General features: G+C 37.1%; 1 protein-coding gene across 1 annotated transcript; it reads right to left on the reverse strand.

The window, feature by feature from the left end:
* Positions 1–5,056: 5,056 nt before the first annotated feature.
* Positions 5,057–13,594, reverse strand: LOC131233056 (E3 ubiquitin ligase PQT3-like). The gene is made up of 11 exons (XM_058229630.1): positions 12,964–13,594; positions 10,016–10,115; positions 9,765–9,843; positions 9,427–9,626; positions 9,245–9,324; positions 8,238–8,463; positions 7,980–8,128; positions 6,943–7,110; positions 6,578–6,851; positions 6,300–6,340; positions 5,057–5,336 (listed from the first exon to the last, which is right to left on the reverse strand). Exons 1-11 carry the CDS (start codon positions 13,130–13,132, stop codon positions 5,281–5,283), a joined length of 1,542 nt encoding a protein of 513 aa, XP_058085613.1. The 5' UTR covers positions 13,133–13,594; the 3' UTR covers positions 5,057–5,280.
* Positions 13,595–22,791: the final 9,197 nt, after the last annotated feature.

The following is a 22,791-nucleotide window of genomic DNA, read 5'->3' on the forward strand; positions in this document are numbered from 1 at the left end:
CATAGAGACTTGAATGTTTGGGAGGGATCCGTAAAATTATCCGATTGGATAAGCAGAACTTCATCAGGGCACTTCGGGAAGCTAAGTTTGATTTCACAAAATTGTTCATAGGTGAATATCATATGAAAAGAAGGACCAAGTGTCAATACTACAATGTCTAGTTCAGTTGGAGTATTAAAGAAGAGATCATTAATCACTTAAGATGATAAGACATAAAGGTCTTTGATAAAGGATTCCAACTGGAAAACTGGAGCAGAAGATGAAGAAGCAACCATGAGGAATTGAGGAGATGAAATCAGAAAGTTTTTTATGCAAAAGAGAAAAGAAAGAGTGAAAGGGGAAAAGTACCAACTTAAGAATTGCTTTGTATCGGTTGCGATATGTGTGCATTAATGAATAAGAAATCATGACTCATTGTATGATACGCTTTTATGCAACATGTCGCATGTACAACCTAGAAGCGTGAGACAAATGATATCCCTTGATACGATATCGATCGAGTAGAATCAATGGGAAAATAACACATTGATTAACGACCGATGGCATTTATGATATCAGATAACGGAACAACATCATTGTGACCTTTTTACCAAAGGCAAATCGATGTGGTGGGCAATATTGAACCCTATTTCCGGCTAGTCTAGGAAAGCCAATAGGAGTGGGACATGTGGCATTGTATGAAGAATAACAAGTGGATAAAAAAATCTTCAAAGATTTGGAGCGCTTTTTACAGGCTTATAGTTGGCGTAAATCTAGTTCTACACATCATTGGATGGTTGATGGAGTGTTACGGTTGATATACAAGAAGCATAATCGAGTTGTTTAAGATATAAAAGGTGACCGAGGGCAACGAAGCTTTGGTCGACAGAAGTAGAACCATCGTAAAGAGAAACATACTAAAATAATGATCTAGAGAAGAGAAGAATCTAAAAAAACTTTTGGACTACGGTAACCATTTAGTAATGGAAGAAGGATATGGAAGAATAAGCTAAAACAAAAATCTATAAATAGCATATGAATCCAACAATCTTGAAAACCCAACAAACCAAACTATAAAACAACCAATCAATCAAATTTATTAATTTTATCTTGTATCTCATCTTATCAAGGTAGTAGCAATAATTTTTAGCCACAATCTTTAGTTGTAATCTAAGTCTACGCTCATATGTTGGATTTGTTCTTTATCTAATATCAAGTAGTTCTTTCAAAAGATGCATTCATGTAGTTTCTCATAATGACCGATTGTGAGTTTTTTCTTTTGTTTAATTTGAACTGGTATTCTGAAAATATTTTCTTCTAAAGGGCATAAAGTAACTCATCTTCAGATAAAGAACTCCAATTGGAGAACCCCACCCTGTTATTGTTGCGTGATAGTTATCAAATTTTGCAAGTGGCTGAGGAAGTGACTGATCTTCTTAAAATCTACTCATATACATTTGTATTGAGCGTATCTACTTATTTTAGCACTTGGGGTTAAAGTTGATTGGTTTGGATCGAGTAGCTATATTGATTCTGGCACGCTCACACAATTAAAACAAACCAAGCTGCCAACACCATATATTTTTACATCTTACTTTAGGATATGGTCCCAAAAATGAAGCAGATAAAAATTTCAGGTGGACCATGCTATAGGAAACAGTGGTCATTGAAATTTTAGGTGAACCATACCACATAAAGCAGTGGTCATTGAACGCTCACCATTAAAACTTTCTAGCGCCCACCATTAGATGATATATAAGTGTTGGATCTATAATGAATGTAGCAGGGCAAGCTGGGGAGCAGTTTCTTTTTATACTTGGTGAAAAGAGCAAACCAAATAATAAGAAGATGAGACGAGCCTCTTGAACTTTGTGAAATTGCGGATAGACTGCTTATACCTTTAAGTGCGGAAGTATGGTGGAGCTAGAGAATGAAGGCTATGTCCTAGATGGGGGGGTGATTAGGACATATTTAAAAGTATCTCAATTAAAACAGAAATTGCCTAACTTAAACTAATATGCAATTAAACTAAGTAAGGCTATATAACTCTAAGGCTTCCAAGTCAACAGAGGGTCCAATCATATAGACTACAAATGATATGGAAATAAGAAACTAGTCTATGTATATAGTGTATATGTGTGTGTGGGATGTGTTACCTATTCAATCACTAAGCATTCATCTAATCATGCATGTATAATTAAACATCTAAACACATGCATAATTAAGTAATTGCGCAAATGATAATCACAAACACAAGCACATATAGTGATTTATTTACTTGCTTACTTCACTCCCGGTGCACGCACTCAACCCAGGAGTGTACTGGATTTTACTATTAGAGGTTTTAAATCAGATTAACCTCTAACTTTTACAGCTCTATATAAGGACCCTAAACTTTATGCCCTACACAAGAGCAAGGGTCCTACTCCTGAACTCGACAATTTAGGCCCTACACAAGAGCCAAAGTCCTACTATCGAACCTAAGCTTTATGCCTTACACAAGAGCAAGGGTCCTACTTCCGAACCCGACACGTATTCTCATGCCGGGCCTATAAAAGAACTTTGTTTGATTTCTTCTTAGGATTACCAACAACTTTGGTACTATATAAGAACCACAGAATTTAGGCCTTATGGAAGAGCCAAGGTCCTACAAAAGAACCTAAGTAAGTTTGAACACAGACTCTTGCATTCCAACCCACACAAGGATCACAAACATGGACTCCTACACATGACACTTGTCGAATTGAGTCCCTTTTGTATCTCCTCTTGGGTTGCTTGATTTCCGCTCTCTCGTGCTTCAATCAGCTCCCTCGATCATGTTGTCGTTGCTTCACCAATGCTTCAGCTCCACAATCAATCACCTTTCTTGTGATGCTTCCTTGAGGTGCCTAAGGTGATAGGAGGTGATTACATCTCCTACGACTAATGGGTAGTTGTTTATCTTAGGGTATTCAACTAAATGGGTTTCCTATAAGATCTGGATAATGGTTTACTAAGATGCTTAAGTCCAATCTCTAGGAAATGGAGGAGTTGAAGCACATCTCCAATGGTGAGGTTGGAATCCTTATTAGAGTTGAAATCTTAAGGGAGATTGCTTGAAACTCATAGGAATGGAAGCAAGGAATGAAGGATGTGCATATGAGATCACCTTACCCCTAGTTGCTCCAAAAATCCATCAAAATGCCCAAGAACCAAATGCCATTTATAAAAAGTTCAAGCTCTGACGGTAAAAAAATGGGTAGAAAATGGCTTTGTCGATGCCATTGAATGGTTTTTGATGTCATCGAAGGGTTCCCCGATGCCATTGAAATTTTCAGATAAAAATGATGTTTGCTTGCTGGATAGATCTGGACCCACTTCGATGTCATCGACCCGACCTCCGATATCATCGAAGTGGCTTCGATGCCATCGAGAGAATCAACAGAAAAATCCAAAAACGTTGCTGAACATTTCTGGATCTCAATCGATGCCATCGAGGAGACTTTGATGTCATCAAAGCGACCTCAATGCCATTGAGAATTCCATACATGAATCCAGGTTAGTTGTTGGACATCCTTGACTCTCGATCGATGTCATCGGCCAGGTCTTCGATGTCATCGAAGGTCGTTCGATGGCAGCTCGATGCCATCGAACATGACTTAGAATATGATGTTTTGAGTTAACTTTTACACGACAGATTCATACTTATTCTAGCCTTGTTTATCATGTTTTTATTAGTCTCCTAGAGTTAAGGGATGATCAATTTTGTATTCCTGTTAGGCCAAGATTATATAGAGGTTATCGGGTTATTTTGGGTCAAGGGTTAAGGTCACTAAGATACCCCTTTTACCTGTTGTTGCTTCCTTGATGCTTTAGCTTCGCTTGTATCTTTGGTCTTCACTTTTCAAAGGCTAAACCGACTGCTTGACACAATAACTCATGTGATTGATAAATAAAGTGCGAAAATTAATGCACTAAAACTTTACACCTTCGAATCAATTACCACATCTCACATACACTATAAGGGTAGCAATGGCCCGGTTTTTGGCCCAAGCTTCACTAGGCCTAGCCTTTGACCGATACTTAAGACACCCAAGGCCTGAACCTAGCAACACAAGCCTGGACCCAATCCCTAGCTAAAAGAATTTATAAAAAAAAAGAAAAAAGAAAAAAAAAAAAAAGTTGGTGGGGCTTGTGCCTGACCCAACTTGCCCGGTTCGAAAAGTGATAAAATCAATATTTGCCACTAGAAGTTTCCTAACCTATTCCTTGATAAAGTTCGGTCACACGTGCAAAAAGAAAATGACTTAAGCCTGAGCCCGACTTAAAAATTGATTGGGCTAGGCCCACGGACCCAGCTATTCAAAGCATGGGCTAACGTAGAGTTGGACTTTATTTGTGAAGGAATCCTTTGGTAAAATTGGGATTTATGAGAAATTTTTCTATAAATATCCCTTAAATCAGTAACTCGATTATGATCACTACGGATCATACTTCATTGTCATAATTGGATGATTATGATCACCAAATAAAGTCAACTCATAAGAGGTGGAGGCAATTAAAGGTGGCCCCAAATGGTGGACAGTCCGAATAACTAAGTTGAAAATTTTCTATTATAATAAATATGGGCCATCCATTCCCATCCTTTTGATCAGATGAGTAGGGTAATCATATCAACATGACTTTAAAAATGGATTGACAATCAAAGGTTGGACCAAAAGGCATAAGAATTTTAGAGGAATGAAACCAATGGTCTACATTCACGTTGGGCAAAAACGACTTCAAAGTCCAAGCCCGACTTAAAAATTGATTGGGCCATGCATGTGAGGACTAAGACCAACCCACAGGACTAGCTACTCCAAGCCTGGCTCAAAACAGGGTCGGACAGGGCGGGCTACCCTGCCAATTGCCATCCTTATATGTGAGGCATCTATCAGATTCAAACCCCCATCAACATTGATTGGACAAAATCAATGCAAGCAAAAAAGAAATGCATTGCATTTTCCCCAACAAACACAAAGCCCCTCTATCCAGTGGATACATGTCGAAAAATGCATGCACCATTGATAATGCTATCAAGAATAGATTTCAAGTAAAGACAATAATCAACAAGTCTTATGCACCAATGAACTTTTCTTTATATAACCAATAAAAAACTTATTATACAATTGTTTGGCAACCACCAAAATAAATAAGAAAAATATCTTTTCCCTATTTACATTTCTTCCAAAATAAATAAAAAATAAAAAAATAAAATTCACATTGACTTCTTGGAAACTTCAAATGTGCGCCTTCTCTTTCTTCAACAGTCAGTAAGATCCATCATTGTAATCCTTGCGTGTAACAAGGGAAACGAGCTGTTGCGATCACTTTGTCAACTGCAGGTCACCACAAGCATATCAATACTTGCAAAAATTGAATTTCTAAACAAGGTTATATCCATGAATGACAGCAGAATTTGAGAACTTAAAATGTTGGTAAATCAAAATGAGAATTCATCCTAATCCACATAAGTTATAACCAAACTAACTATGTGGATTTAGGCCTCGCAAAGCCATCCCTTGTTCCAATTTTGCAGCACCAACAGAGCCTCTTAACCTGTCTCATATACCATCCAACTAGTGGATGAGAGCTCACTTATTAATTGCGTACGACATCAAACCCATCCAAAGTTTGGGCCCACCATGAAGATCACCTGCTATAAAAAAATAGCCTGATCCACTAGTTAGGTGGGCCACACCTGTACTTTGAATCCGATGGTCTTCTGTCCATTGCTATGGTGAAGCCCACCTGATGAATGGATTGGCTTGGAGTTTGTGGCAGATGTTCCTCATTATCAGGCAAACCTTTCAGACGGGTTGGATGTTGTACGTAATTGATAGGTTGGCACTTATCCTTGCATTAATTCCTCCCTCTGTGTGTGCACGAGCGCATTTGCAAAAATAAAACAGTAAATTATAATATTATTCAATCATTTTGGTTTTCAAATCACAAGATAATGGAAATGGGAAAAAAATTCCCTGCAGGTGATCGTAGACAGTTATGCCATAAATGCAGTATCTTTGGCATTGACTTAGGTCATTATTTTGCTAAAACATAAGACTATACTGTATCGGGTTTCAAAGTTCTGATTTTTCGTTTTCAAGAATGGAGGCGCAAATGTAATTTTCCAATAGAAGATCTCCCAAAACCCACAATGTATTCACCTCAGGAGGCAGCCATGCAAATTTTGTAATACATGTGGGTTTCAGTCGCATATTGAGAAGTCATGGATGGATGTTACTTGTGAAGAAAGAAAGAAAAAAAAAAAAAAAAACAAAAACGAAATGTGACAGACTAACCATTAGCAGCTTTGCATGCTTGCTTCCTTTTCTTCATTCCTGTAGTGATTAGAAAAGGTCAGGAAACAACCAACATATACATCTCGCTTAGAAAAGATATATATATATATATATATATAAACTTGTTATTTCATTTCAAATTGGCTGGTAATGGCTAAGCCTCAACATGCTCCTAATTCCCAGGTGAGCATGACTAACCTAACTGGTCTAAAAACTATCCCACAAACCAAAACAAAACGAATTTTAATATTGAATTCAATGCCTGAAAATTATTCACCGGCCCTGCAATGGGCAGGTTCTGCTGGACTTTCTCTTTGGCTAGCAGAGGAGCAACCCCTAGCGATGCTGGTTCTTTCCCACTTATAGCCTCCACTGTCACTTCAGATTTTGTGGTATTTGTTGTGGTCTTACTTCTCTCCAAGGACCGATGGAGACTACCAGTGGTAAGCTTCTCTTCATCCGCAGGCCTCTTTCTATTCGAAGTGTTATCTTTATGAGAAGGTGGTATGTGTTCTTCCTTCACAGGAGCAGAAAGAGTGCAAGAATTGCTCTCTGAGGAAAACAGATGGGTTTAGATTATCACACCAGAAATATTATTTGAATCAGATAAACTGAAGGAGAAATGCTTCAGTGAAATGCAAACCCTGAACATTTGATAAGCTTCCAGCATTTTCTAGAGTACTACTGGTTGTCGACTCTAAGACACGGTTGATGGTCTCCCTGAGTGTCTTATTAGGTATTAGGCTATCTGCAAGGATATTTGTGGTCCCACATGCACACATTGACTTTGAGATTATGTGGTCCCTGATACCTGATTAAAAATGCACAGATAACTGAGAATTTACAGCACATATAAAAAATTATTATAACTTAAGGCCTAAATCTTTAAATGAATCAACAAACATTGAATGAAAATACAAAAAACAACTGCCATGAAAAGTAAAGCACAATAGACCCCAACATTGTGTATCATGATGCTATTTAAAACCAGAGTTTCACATCTCTGCAAGGATCCCCCACTAAAAACCGAGTTTTGTAAAACTGACCATTCCATTACCATCTGCAGGGCATCCAGGCCTTGAATCAGGTGGGCCCACTACATATATGATAGACCAAAAATAATGCCAGTTCACTAATCAGTTGGGGCTTCACGTGAACGTTTTGGCAGTTTTCATACAGAGATGCAAGCATTGTAAGCATGAAGTTTGTAATTTGGAAATAGCTAGATCCCAGCACTGACAGAACCAACATGTTTTTATTATGTAACAAGCTAATAAAATTGAATTGGTTCTTTTGCATTGAATAGTGTCTTTGCTTCTTCTCCTTCTTTTTCTTTTTTGAAGAACTCTTTGCTTTTATTTTTAAAAGAAGAACTATAGAAATGTTTTAGGATGTGTTTGGTTGTTGCAAACTTAATGAAATATTGCAGCAACTTAGACTGATAATAACGAAATTTCATGATATTTGCTGTGAACAAATGAAGTAATGCACAATTAAGAACATGCTCTATTGCAATTGAAAGCAGGTAACTAGTACAGCAGGGGGTAATGAAGTTACCAAATTCAGTTAAAATACATAATTAAAAAAAAAAAGACCACCAAATATCATACAAAATTAAAATTAGTACTAACTGCTAAAAAGAAACACAAAAGGGACAGTTCCAAAGATCAGAAAACTTACATTTGTCGCAGAAACTCCTGAAACAGCACTTGCCAGTCATGGCAGCATCTTTCATTACTTCTTTACAAAGTGGGCAATGCAATTCTGGAGGAATATCACTGATAGATCGAGTTGAACGTAACCCCTCAATCTCCTTCACAAAAGCATCTCTGTTTCAAGTTGAAAATGTCATAGATAAGCCATCATGCCTTTCAAAAGAGGAAATATCCACTTGCCTTTGAAAAAAGAATGAAAGAGAGAGATAAAATATCAGCTTACTCATTTGGTTTTATAACAGCAACAGCTCCACTTGGTAATGCATAGGAGCCATCTGGAGTATCCATTAGCATCGACCTTGGAATTCCAGTTGGATGCTTCAACCTTTTAATGTTGTAGCTAGGATCACCATTTGTTGGGCAATACTGAATAAAATGCCCAGGCACTTTGCATCTATGACAGATATACCCTTGTGGAGGTGTCTTGCGCTCCAACAATCCACCCCGGCCTTCATATCAAGCAAATTTTTAAATGTTAGAACCAGAAAGAACTGCAATGATAATAGGTTTATATATGAAACTGAAAATAGAAAACAAGAAGATCCTCGGATTGATTTTTAAAAAAAGGTATATGCAGAACTGATGTGGAACAGGTTGTGGACAACTTCATGGATGGCTAGGATCTAAGGAAAACACGCCGAAAAGCTCTATTGGCTTAAATGCCCACTATAGCTTTCGACGGCCATAACCTCGTGACAGGTTATCGCATTTGCATGTTCAAATGTCGTTGGAAAGCTATTGACCATCCTGCTACATGGTAATCGACGGGGTTGGTTAGACCTGAGGGATTTCTTTTAGAAAAAGGCTGTTTTCAGGCTCAAATATGCATTTTAGCTTGCAACTTACTATTTTTAGTAAGATATGTTTTTGTTGTATTTAGGGGTTTCAGAGTCCTGATGTGGTCCAAAGTCTATTTTTAGTCATCTAAGATGTGTTTACAAGTTTGGGTAGGACTAGATACCTTTTACTACTTTTAGCAAGTTTACTACTTCAGAAAAATCTTCCATTTTAAGTTGGATTATGAGTCTAGACCCTCTTTGCTTATATAAGCACATCAGATACAATGTTTGTAACCCATACACTTTCTTCATTCAATAATATTGGAGGAATGCAAGTTATATTACATACGGAAGACCCAAGGTGTTTGTACTAACAATTAAAACAATTAAGGAACATTGGTATCAGTAATAAACACAGAGCAAAAAAGACATTAAATTCCATGGAACATACCAAAACCATGGCCCTTCACCATTCTATCACCCATAGCCCTTCCAAAGCCGCCTCCAAAACCAAAAGTTCCCTTTGTTTTCCTGTAAGACATATCTAGAACGGTGAAGACTGCGGAAAAAAACATGTTGACAATGGAAACACCACATCATATCCAAGAACAAATGAAAGGGTCAATGTCTCACCATTGCATGTCCAAAGCAGGTGTATTGACTAATGCCTTGATCCTCCTATCTTCCTCAGCCTTACAAAGATTAATTTCCACCTTCCTATCTTCCTTAGCCTTACTTTGATCATTTTGCACCAGATTGCTCAATTGCACTGGCACCACTTCTGGAATAGCAAAAAGATCATTACCAAAATCATACCCTTCTGATTCTTCAGGCTGGAAAGCAAGACAAACATATATTTATTTTGGATTTTCCACTTCCTATCATTCACTTGCAATCATATAGAATAGAAAATTCTTCCAAAATCAGTGTCTAAAATGACATTGCCAAACCAGTCCACTAAAGAGTCTTACATTTAGAGATCTCATGTCAGATGAATCAGCAACAGACACAGTGCTCTTAGAATTTGAAACTTCTTCTACCTTACTCTCCCTGCGACCAGAAAACAGATTGAAGCTCTTAATTTCCTCTTTAGAAATAAAGACTCCCAAAAGAACTCTGAGATTGTAAGCCAGGGAAAAGAAGGGCCAAAACAGAATTCACTATTTTTAAATGCAAAGAAAACACGAAATGAATGATCAAGATTCAGAGTGAGATGTATTACTCTTCTCGTTTTATAACAATGCGCATGCGAGGTGGTCCGGAAACCCGGCAAACTAATACAGACGTATTTCTTGGTACCAGCATTTCTTCATCAGTATAATCTGAAGCAAAACACAACATACCACAAAGACTATATGAAAAAATACTACAGAGAATGACTGAATAATGACACATATTGCCAGCAAAATAAACTTATAGAAAAATCATCATCATCTAAATCTTATGTGTTGGTTGGAGTTGGTGCAAGTTGGAATCTCTAAAAGTACAACGGGAAGGTACAACAGGACATGGTGGAGGTAGTAAGAAAAAGACTTGATGACCTATGGTTTAACTGAAGTTATGGCCTTTGATAGAGTAGTATGGCAAAACTCGAATCATGTAGCCGGCCCCAATTAGTTGGAATAAAGTTTAGATGATGATGATGATAATGATGTCACCAATCATTATCATTATCATCATCTAAGCCTTATCCCAACCAATTGGGGTCGGCTACACTAATCCTGTTCTGCCATTCCACTCTGTGAACTGTCAGATTGTTGAAATAACCCCCCGTTATCAGGCTTGGGACTAGCAATGAGAGCGAACAACTCCCACCAGCAATGTGCGTGCAAAACTGTGGAAAATATAAAATCTTAAATACGGAGTCTAATCCTACGCAAAATCTCAACACCTAGAATTATCACCAGTTGCAATTGGCATTTTGACCATAGAAAATTCTGATCAAATATCCTGAGTATAATCATCCCAACCCCTTCTATGGATGGGGAGATAAAGGAATGCTACCATGAGGCATTATCAATTCATGGACTTACATGAGGTGCAAACCAAAAGCATTTGAACATACACACAGAACTTGTGGACAGTGATTATGATCATTGATTTGGTGGGCCACCATGTGTCTGCACCTGAGAAGGCAATGAGATAGACTATGGTAGCCTTCCAATCAGTGAATCTCAATTGGATGGGCAAGTAATCTAGCCACTATGAATTTGGACCCTTGGACATCCTGGTGGTAGCATAAATCAATGCTCCCAATCACAAACTTGGGGATGTCTAATGGGAATGGCACTTCATAGGCACTTCTCTTTTATCATAGTTATAAGACTCACCGATTCAACTTGAAATTTGGCCAAGTAAACTCAACTCAGCAAGATTTCAAGCTGAGTCTCTTGGAAACTCGAGCCAAGTCTCTTGGAAGCTCAGTTACGGGCCTGACTCAATCTTGAATCCAGAAAACTTGACGAGTTGAATAGAGCACTAGATCAACTCTAGGCGACTCGTGATGACTCGAGGCAAGTTACACAGTGAGTCATAGAGATATTGTTAGTAAAAAGTACATGGGGAGGGTGAGATTCAAACGTACAACCCTACCCAGACGGAGAGAAGCACTTAACCAACACATCAACCAGCTACTACAATAAAATACTTCAATTTTATGCTACTTATTCCTAGTTCTAACTATTTAAGATATCCATTGGCATACCTAATATGTTTAATTACAGTAAATTAAACAGGGATTTCTAAAACAAAATTCCTTGCTAATTCAGATTTTACCAAATAATGCCTCCATGATTGGAGATAACCAAGTTGTGCTTCCGGAGGTGTGCAATTGCCAAAATACCTCTTTTTTTTTTTCTTTTTTTTTTTTTCCTTTATAAAATTTTGATGTCGAGAACTGTGGAGGCCCAAGTGGCATGTGTATGACATCCAAGGCCAATCCCTTCATGATGATTAGATGAAGAAAATATATGGTGGATCTAACCATTGGGAGGGCCACAAAAAATAATTTATGCCACCCAAAAACATCCAAATTCACTTGCAGCCCATCTAATGTACTGTTAGGCCCCTTTTTTCTGGGGGATCACCACTTTCCGGTGTATATGTTAGACGGGTTGAATGCCATAGACAGATCACGTGGGCCCTACAATTCTCAACTTTATTGGTTTTAAGGGAAAAAATAATGGAGGGCATTTCGTCACTCCCTCAAAAAGCACCTGCTGGGCAATTTGATTCATGGAGGCATTATTTCGTGAAGGGTGTGTTTGGTTTTCCAATTACAATGGTAAATGGCTGGAAATGTAATGATTACAATTTCCTTGTTTCCCTCACAAGTTTGAGTCTCAATTTACAAGCCCGAGCATGCCCAAAACAGAATTTCTGAGGAATTTTTACATAAAAATCCCAATTAAATATCGAGTCGAGTCGGATCAAGTCTTTGAGTCTACCCAGCCCAGTTGAACATTGAGTCAAGTTGAGTTTTCAGGTTCTCATACTATGCTCTTTATAAAAGGCTGTATGAAGCATGCATCATGATAGCATTTCACATGATGAAATGCATAACACTCGTCCCAAATTACTGACATTTCATGGAGGCCAGCACTATGTAAGAGGTAGGGCCACCTTTCAATGATTCAGACCATTCATCTGGCAACCATATCATGGGCAATGCTACTACAAACTTCCTCACAGGACAACCCTGGCCATCTGATCATCACCCAACAAAATACATTTTCAAAAGATAAGATAGCCATTAGTCACTAGCAATGAAACATCCAACAGTAAGATGGTCGGGACTGAGGAGATTGTAGTGCATCACCTGCCCATAATTTCAGTTAGGGAAAGATGTATAACATCAGAATGGAGTGCTGACGTGACCAGAAATTGTGGTAATTCAGAACAATTTCCGTAGGGGAAAGATTTATACGATGAGAATGGAGTGCTGACATAACTAGAAATCGTGGTAGTTGAGAACGATCATTGTACAATAGCTATAATTACTTGAGTTAATCTTTCAATCCAGTTTTCGAACAAGTGGTTGAAATTGCAGAATAATCATTCAGAAGGAACACAATTTTATTCCATACAGTAGGACAACTAAGAGTAATGCTACTTGCAGACACCAAACATAAATTACTGAATGAAAAAGAAGAAAGGGGTAAACGAACCAACCTTCATTGGTCTGGGCATTGGTAAGCAAGAGGTCATAATCAGTACCTCTCTCCAAATGCTTTGCTTCAATTATTTTTTCTTTCAAATTCCAGACTGATATGAAAGAATCATGCATAGCCAAACTCTCATAACATTTTGTACTTTTAAATTTATAATAAACAACATTCATTCTCTCTCTCTCTCTCTCTCTCTCTCTCTCTCTCTCTCTCTCTCTCTCTCTGTTCTTATGTATACAAGTAAATAAAGAAAACAATCAAATAAAAAACTTCTAAACAATAGATTACAAACAATTATCTCTTCTTTTTGTATTGAATCAACAAGAGAAAATTAGAGCCGTTGGGAAGGCCAAACCACACCAATCGCAGCAAGTGTAGAATCTCCCTTCGGTTTGAAAGATGGCCTTTGCAGGTACGATAGATGGTGACGCCGTTGAAGATCGAACAGAAGAAAAAAGGAAAAGAAGACTCGAATCGATTTGATAAGATCGGAGGGTCTTCCAATGAGAAAGAAAGGTCTCTTGTCAATCAAAGTTCAAGATGTGGGGAAATTGAAGCCTAGAAAAGGCCAAACAAAGCTACGGTTGCGTTTGCTCACGAGTTATTGCTTAGTGGAGAAGCTTCTGTAAGAGGAAAACGGAGATTGGCTATTGCTATTTATCGGGAGATTGCTTAGTGGAGAAGCTACTGCAGGAGGGAAACAACGGAGAAGAATAGGTTTACGCGTAGGCAATGACATTGGGGACGCGGATTTCCCGCCAAAGTTCATACTCTGGGATGTAGATGGGGCCACCGTGATGTTTGTGAGAAGTTCACCCGTCCATCCATTTTGCCAACTTTTTATTATTATTATTATTATTTATCTTGTACCATAAAAAAATGAGGTGATCCATCGAACAAGTTTATAATATAATGTCATTCCCTGTGGATTAAGTAAAAAAACCAAAAATTGCCCATATACAAAACTTTTATAGCGTAGGAATGTTTCAACGGTGGTGATTAAATCCGATCCTTTCCTTCCGTATGACCCACTTGACCGCAAGTTCTAAAATGAGCTTGCAAAACGGTCCGATGGATATACGTCATTGTCGATCACACCAGCTGGAACTTCTTGCCCCAACTTGATTTATGTGTTAGATCCATACGGTTCATCAATTTTTCAAATCATTCTACAGCATGAACCTGGAAATGAGGCACATCCAAAGCTCAGACGCGGATTGCGTCCTACCTCCTCCCGAACGGTAATCCGTTCGGGCGGGGCTATGTAGGGCCCACCGTAATGTAAGTGTTTTATCCACGTTGTTCATCGCTTTTCTCGGGTCATTTTAAGGAATGACCCAAAAAAATGACGTAGGTCTACAGCGCTAGCGGACCAGACCAAAGGAAGCTGCAGTGATAATGACATCCACCATTGAAACCTTTCCAAGGGCTACCTTGATGTTTTTTTAAAAAAAAAAAAAAAAAAAAACCATCCAACCTATTCATAAGGTCATGTAGACCTGGCAACTTGATTGTAAACTTCTCTAGCTCTTAAAAAGTTTTTAATAGTAGATGTTCAATCCCCACCTTGTGGTCCATTTAATCCCTAGACCTGCCTCATGTTTTGGCTCATAACTTAAAATGATATGAGAAAAACGATAAGCGGCGTAGATGAAGAACTCAGTATATCACTCCCGGACTAAACACATTGATGTACATCATCATTTTATCCAATAGATGCTAGAGGAAGGTATTGTTAATCTTTAGAATATTCACACCAGTGAAAATTGAGCAGATATGCTTACAAAAGTGGTTCATGCCAAAAAAGTTCGATTTTTTCTGAACTTATCTAGTCTAGGCAAAGAATGGATGAAGACGGAGTGTGCGTGAGAAACGAAGATGATGTTGTTATCATTGAGGTTTAGATACAGTGATAACCGCTTAGAATAGTAGATATTAAGGACTATGGTGGAGATTTTTGAATGAGTGCCTTTAATCTGTCCAGACTTGTTCGGTCGGCCGAACCCTGCCTGGGTTGATCGACAGTCTTTGTTTTGCTCCCGATCGATTGAGATCTCTTCTAGTCGACCGAGAGTCCTTGTGATGATTCTGGTCGACCAAAGGTCAGGTGGGGTTGACCGAACGGGATGTACAAGTTCTACGTAAGTGCAAGCTTTATTTCTATTTTCTTGCAGAAGTCTAAATAAGCCTTTGTAATATAGAATTAGAGAAAATCAATGTATTGTAGAGAGGGCCTACACAATTTATACGGTTTTTCAAGGGGAATTCGTATTGAGAGACAAGAGTTTTGAAACTGTAAGTTGTCCATCTCCTATAACTTTCTGATTATAGTGGATCATTTGTCGCTTGTTGTCGTGATTTTTTTATGTAAGGATTTTTCCACGTAAAATCTTTGTGTTTCTTTGTAATTGCTTGATTTTTGTTTTTCTATTCGCGTATTTAATTCATTCTAATGTTGCTTCCTCACCTAATGTGTGGCGGCTGTGCACAATAACATGCACCATGGTGGGCCTTACTAGGGTATGAGGTCTCTCCATAACTTTTTAAGTTTGTATGTTTTCAAAAGGTATGCTTAACTCTGATAAGAATGTATTTAATTTTTAATTTTTATTTTTTCAAATTATGAAATTAAGACAATCTAGAGTAGCCATTTTGGCTAGTTCGTTTGTGACTATATGACTCACTATTTTTATTTATTTAGATTTATACACACTTTTTCTTATAGTTGTGTTTAAACTCTAACCACTACGTATTTATATATATATATATATATATATATATATATATAAGGAAAATTGTTATAGATAGAAGTGGCCAATTTTGCCGAGAAGTCACTGTTGTTGATGATAGGCTCATTCCCGCTCAAGTGCTTGATACACTCCTTCTATCTAGTGTGCCTTGGTAAGATGGTCTCTTAAGTTTCGACAAATCAAATATCCAAAATCCAACAGAAAATGTATGCCCAAAATGAGTATTATGTAACTCGAACGTTGTTCAGACTAGGTTTCCCTGGGAGATGATCGAGCTCAGGCTTTAGTTGATGTGGGCTTGCATATGAGCTTGGGCTCGTTTTGAAGTTGGGCTTAAGATTCGAAGTAGAATTGGACTTGAGTATAGGCCTTGGGCTCCGTACCTTGGGTCAGTTCAAGCGAGTGTAAGTGCACTTGTTTATCGATCACGTGTCAGTGTATCAGTAAGTCGGTTAAGCCTTTGGAAGCTAAAGACCGAAGACACATGAAGACTTGGTGCATCAAGGAGTGAAAAAACAGATAAATTGAGGTGCCTTGGTGACCCTAACCTTAAACCCTTATAGGTCCAAAACAACCTTAGCCTCTAGATGATATATTCACTAATAGGTAAACCTTTGTTTAATCATCTTATATCCTTAGGAGCCTTTATTTTATCATGGCAAGTTAGGCTTTAGAGGTGCAAAGCTGCTGATAAACAAACAACCCACATGAACAGTTTCAAGTGGATCTCGATTTTATCGACGGGTTGTCGATATGACTCAATACGATCAAATATTTAATTGATAGAATCGAAGAAACGGGCCAACAACCAAACTGTGCATTTCTGGATTTTCTTAATTGGATCGAGGGTCAGTTCAATCATATCGAAGGCTTGCTCGATCTTATCAACAATACTATTGAACTAGCCATTATAAACTTATATATATATATATATATATATATATATATATATATATATATAACTAGCATTCGATTCTTAAGTAAATTGATGGGTTTTTTTTTTTTTTTTTTTAATGCAATTAGAGCTTAGGTGATTCTGCAGTCATTATCCATCTCCTAGACTCCAAACCAAAGAGATTCATAATACCTTTCTTATGATTAATCACTCTATTAAGCATTCCAAGCTCCGTTATAAAGATATTCATATTTTTTCCCTTTTTAGTTAGACACAATCCTATAGGTCAATCTTTATTTAAATTATCTATAATACTTATTTAAGTGAATCCCTAATTAGAAAAACCATCCTAGAATTGTAGGAGATTCAGCCATTCTTCCATTACCTTAGGTTCATCATGGGTACATAAAATGTAAGGTGATTAATCTTAGGAGTTGAAGTATCTGTATCAACAATCGAGAGAGCAAATGAAAAGTTGATTCAAGCATGGGAGAGCATTGAGGAAGCATCTCAAGAAGGTGTATTAAAGGAGCCCAAATCGATAAGTAATGTTGTCACTTTTAAAGTCTATCAAATTTGATATCCAAACTCATCTAGGTCCTTATGTGGGACCATTTCCGATAGGAGTGTACATAGGTTATTGTGTAGGACCACCACCAGGCACGAGTGCATACGTGTTAGTTTCCGTGGGAGCCTCTAGCGGGAGTATACGTAGGTCATTGGATTAGGACCATAGTGGTTGTTGGTTAATCGATAAAAAATCAACTAAGTCTTTGCATGAGCCATCGACATGGGTGGAAACGTATTCCACCAATACCGTGTGAGTATGTGTAGGACCGTCACCGACACGAATGTATACATGGTCCACCGAAACGGGTGTATACGTGTAGGTTTGTGGTAAACTTGTAAAACCATTATAAAAGTTACAGGTGAAGCTATTGAAAAATCCTAAGATAGTGAAATCTGATAAATACGAGGAGCGTGCATCCATCAAGAGTGGAGTAGGTAATTAGTCGAACCAATATATATTGTTGTGTTTGTGATTGTGAATTATATTCAATTCCATTTTTTCTTATGAGTTGAATTGGTAAATATGAATGCATGAATAGATTGAATGCTTAGTGTGTAACTTAATTGCACACACTTGATATATCACTATCTTACTCATAGAGTAGTAGCTCAATTAGTTGAATCTTTTATAGTATATGAGAATGAGACCCTTATACCTTAATTGCATTTAATTGGTAAATTAGTTTAATTAAGTAAAGAATTTTGAATAGTCCTATTCACTCCCTAGGGCTTAACCGTAATTCTAAGCTCCATTAAGCTTCTGCATGTTATGGTAGACAATCCGCAGAATTGTAATAAAGCGAGTTGCTCTTTAATGACTGAATCATCTAGAGTAAGATCCGTCAAGAGCTTTGAAATCATGTCTAATAATAAAAGGGTGTTGTGACATATAAGGTACATCTTTTGACTCTATACATATAGGTATATCTTTTAAAAAATCGAAAGAAATACGATGTTACATTTGTAAGGATTATGATCATGTTGCCTCCGTATGTCCGAACGTATTAAAATTCAAAGGAAAAGCTATGGCATTAAAATGGGATGAGTCTGAGAATTATAATTCAGATTCCGAAAATTTTCATTGTGATAGAGACCTTGGACTGATGCGAACCTTAATGGTCTCCAATACCTTTATTCTCCTTATGACTAGAGACATGGAAGAATTATTTGACAATAACACCTCTAATGAAGAAGAAGAGCCATTCTCCGATGAAGAAGAAGATGATGAAGGAGATGACCAACTGCAAGATGCCTACAACTGGCTTTTCGCTAAATGTATGAAAATTGTAAAGAAGCTAAGTTTGGTTAAGGCAGAAATGAATCAATTGGTTAATCAATCAAAAAGAGTAAAATTTGAAAATTCTCCTCTCACACAAGAAAAGAAAAATCTTAAGTCTGATCTTGATGAGACTATAGGGAGATATTTGAGTTTTAAATTAGAACTTGATATAGTAAGAATTTGAAAATCAAGACCTAAAATTTCAAGTCAACCAACTTGAATCCTATCTTGTTAATGCTAAGGTTACTCAAGGAGAAGAACAAAGAGGTAAATATTTAGGTATGGGTAAGCCTTTTGGGGATAAGAAAGGTCATAGAAATAATAAGAATATTCATGTTACAACTTCTGTCCAAGTGGTGATGCAAAAGGATTCTATAGCTTTAGGAAGTAGAGGTAAAGCCTCTCCTATGTGTCATGCATGTTGAGAAATTAGCCATATGAAATTCGAATGCTTAATGTCCAAAAGGCTGCATTCCACCTCAACCCTGAGCCAAATAGGAAAATTTATTCAGACTGAGAAAATGGCACACTTTAAGAAGAGTCCTCGTAAACAATCACCAAAAAAGGAGAAGAATATCCTAACCCCTCCAAAAATGAACAACCATATAAGGGAGTTATTAAAATAAGTTTTCCTATTAACTTAATGAACTAAGAAAATAATATTTTAAGGCAATAACAATCAGGGTAAGAAACAACGAAGAAAACCTTCCACTAAACATTGATCACCAAATAGGATCTCACTTACGAGAGATAAGTTTAAGAAAAAAAATTCTCTCTCCTAATAAGAATCAGGGTCCTAGGAAATTCACACCTAAATGGGTTGTGAAGAGGGATATGTAATATTAGAATGTCCATACCAGCTTATAGGTAAATCAAAGGATTTTAGCCTCTTATTCATTTTGGTGGGTTAGCATTAAAGTTACTTCATTTAGTATCATATTTTTTCGCTAATTTATCATTGGTCATGTTACTTGATAGGTATATCTTTTAAATGATCATTATATGTATGCTCTAAGTTTTTCATGTTTATATGCATCCTACATTCCCTTGTTAGTATGTCCTTATAGGTAAATTAATGACTTATAAAGCTTTCCATTTTCTGAGTTTGTAAGTATATATATGGAATTGTTTATTTGTCATTTACTGACAAAAAGAGTGAGAAAGATCAATTCCCATGAAAACAAGTTGAATTCTAATTTGTAGGTTTGTGCTTGTTGTTGTATATAGTTGATAGAGTTAAAGGGAAGCAATTGAGGGGGAGCATTGCAAGTATCCACATATCGAGTCATGTATTTATGTTGTAAATATTCTAATATTTAACATGTAATATTTTGAATTGTTTGGAATTTTCATTGGTATGGACTATGACAAAGTTTAAGTTAGTTTTTATCATGTAATTGACAAAGAGGGAGATTGTAAGTGCACTTGTTTATCAATCACTCATGTTAGTATGTTAGTAAGTTGGTTGAGCCTTTAGAAGAAACAAATAAATTGAGGTGCTTTGGTAATCATAACCTTACACTCCTATAAGTCAAAAACAACCTTAGTCTTTAGATGATCTATTCCCTAATAGATAAACATTTGTTTAATCATCCTATAGCATTAGGAGCCTTCATTTAATCATGGAAAGTTGGGCTTTAAAGGTGCAAAGTTACTGATAAACAAACAAACTAAATCAACAGTTTTGAGTGGATATCGATCCTATCGACAAGTTGTCAATATGACTTGATACGATCAAAGATCTCCTCGATAGAATCGAAGAAACGGTCCAACAACCAAACTATGCATTTCTGAATTTTTTCAATTAGATTGAAGGCTTACTTGATCCTATCAACAGTGCCATTGAACTTAGTTATTTTATAGCAATTATAAACTTTTTTCTATAAAATGGTCATTCGATCCTTGAACAAATTGATTGATTTTTGGTTCAATTAGAGCCTAGGTGATTCCCCACTCATTATCCAACTCATAGACTCCAAACTAAAGAAATTTATGATACCCTTCTTATGATTAATCACTTTAATGAGCATTTTAAGTTCAATTATGAATATGTTCATGTTCTTTCTGTTTTTTAGAGATTAGACACCAATCCTATAGATAAATTCTTGTCTAAATTCTCTAAAATAACCATTTAGGTGAATCCTTAATTGGAAAACAATTATCCCATAGTTGTAAGAGATTCAACCATCCTCCCATTACCTTAGTCACTTCATAGGTACATAAAATTCAAGGTAATTAATCGTAGGAGTTGAAGCATCCACATCAACAATCGAGGGAGCAAATGAGAAGTTAATTCAAGCATGGGAGAGTATTGAAGAAACATATCAAGAATGCGCATTGACGAGGCTCAATCCGATAAATAAGGTTGTCATTTTTAGAGTCCATCGAATTTGAGATCTAAACTCAACTAGGTCCTTGAATATGACCGTTTCCAACGAGAGTGTAGATAGGTTCTTATGTAGGACGTCCACCGGACACGGGTGCATACGGTTAGTCTCATTGGGAGCCTTCAGTGGGAGTATACGTAGGTCATTAGATTAGCATTGTAGTGGTTGTTGGGTAGCCAATAAAAAATTAAGTTTCCATGAGAACCACTGACACATGTGAAAACGTATTCCACCAATATAGGTGACTACATGTAGGTCTTTATGTAGAATTGTCACCGACATGGGTAGGTACATGGTCCATCCATATAGGTGTGTATGTGTAGGTTTGTAGTAAACTTATAAAACCATTGTAAAGGTTAAGGGTGAACCTATTGAAAATTTCTAAGATAGTGGAATTCGGTACACTCGAGGAGAGTGCGTCAACCAAGGGTGGTGTTGGCAATTAGTCGAATCACTATATATCGTTGTGTTTATGATTATGAATTGCGTACATTTCTATTTATGCTCATGAGTCAAATTAGTAGATATGAACGCATGAATAAATTGAATGCTTAGTGTTTAACTCAATTGCACACACTTGATATATCACTATCTCACCCATAAACTAGTAGGTCAATTAGTTAAATATTTCGTAGTATATGAGAATAGGACCCCTACACCTTAATTACATTTAATTGGTAAATTAATTTAATTAGACAGAATTTTAAGTGGTCCTAGTTACTTCACCCCCTCCCCCTAGACTTAGATATAAAACTAAGCTCTACTAAATTTCCACGTGCCGTGGTAGAAAATCCGTGCAATTTCAGTGAGCTTGGTTTATATGATGACTCCAAACTAACATGGCTTAACTGCTAAAATGGCTTAGTTTAAATAAAGCCATTGTACATTTTTTGAATGATATAAATATACTTTCCTTAGTAGATCGAAAATAATGAAAATAAAACGATCTGATGAAAAAAAAAAACATAGAAAGATTGATAACTCCTTGCTTTCGTACCACTAATATTATGTACGAAGACGAGTAATTGTGAACAAATTTGAGAGGGATGGTGTTGGTTGGGAGACTGGTGATCACGATGGAAGGTTAGATCTTCCATAAGCCAGAGTTTTTTAGGCTTTTTCTTGCGTGTAGACACCTAAAAATGATTTGATCTCATCTTAGTTACAGTTTCATTAGAGATCTTAATCCACAATGCATGCTCTACATAATTACTGCTGCAGGATTTTTAATTAATCAAAGGTTGGAATTGTTCAAACAACCAATCCGATTTTGGCACCGTCGGCTCTTTAAAAATAATTTTTTTTAAAAAAAAAAAAAAAAACCACATGGGTACCTGAACCCATAACCTCTGTGTTGAGACTCACAGGGCTACTACACACACTACTGTTGACTTAGTAAACACGTCCTGCATTACACTTTCTGAGTGCCCGAGTATGATGTGTGATATGCTGCCTGAGAATCCAATAAATTATTCATTTCACAAACCATGGATCATTTTTGATGAGTAGAATTCTCAGTTTCGTGACATCCTTGAAGAGCTACCTTAACTGGGTGTTTTGCTGGCCGCCTGTTGCATGTTTGTGCGTGGCACCTAATCAATGTTGCTTTGAAATGGACCTATGCACGATCCATTAAAGGGTTAGGATCACGGCTGAAAGACTCTGCGACTTGGGACTGGCTCACTCAGTTCCTGAGCCCAGTCAAGCTTGGGACTGAATCTGCCCAACTTACCCAACTCGGATGTCAAACTGGATCCGGTTGTACTGAGTCCGAGTCGACTTTTCTGAGTCTAGAAACCATCGTTTGGATCATCCAAAAGATGCGAAGCATCAAACGGAGAAAATTTTCAAAACAAAAGAAAACCAGGATAGATTCTATTTGCATTCAAAACCAAACCACCATTGTTCAAGCAGATTCTTCCACCCAACTCTCCCGCATTGTGTGCATCCT

The sequence above is a fragment of the Magnolia sinica genome, chromosome 18 (genome assembly GCF_029962835.1).
Source record: "Magnolia sinica isolate HGM2019 chromosome 18, MsV1, whole genome shotgun sequence".
In the NCBI taxonomy this organism is placed as follows: domain Eukaryota; kingdom Viridiplantae; phylum Streptophyta; class Magnoliopsida; order Magnoliales; family Magnoliaceae; genus Magnolia; species Magnolia sinica.

Bases quoted from the DNA above. Each gene is read 5' to 3' on its own strand.
- LOC131233056 (XM_058229630.1), bottom strand. From the start codon at position 13,132: ATGAATGTTGTTTATTATAAATTTAAAAGTACAAAATGTTATGAGAGT. The intron at 10,116-12,963 runs GTTGGTTCGTTT...GTTTTGCTTCAG, and splicing joins CAATGCCCAGACCAATGAAG to ATTATACTGATGAAGAAATG. The intron at 6,852-6,942 runs GTTTGCATTTCA...TGTTTTCCTCAG, and splicing joins AAGCTTATCAAATGTTCAGG to AGAGCAATTCTTGCACTCTT.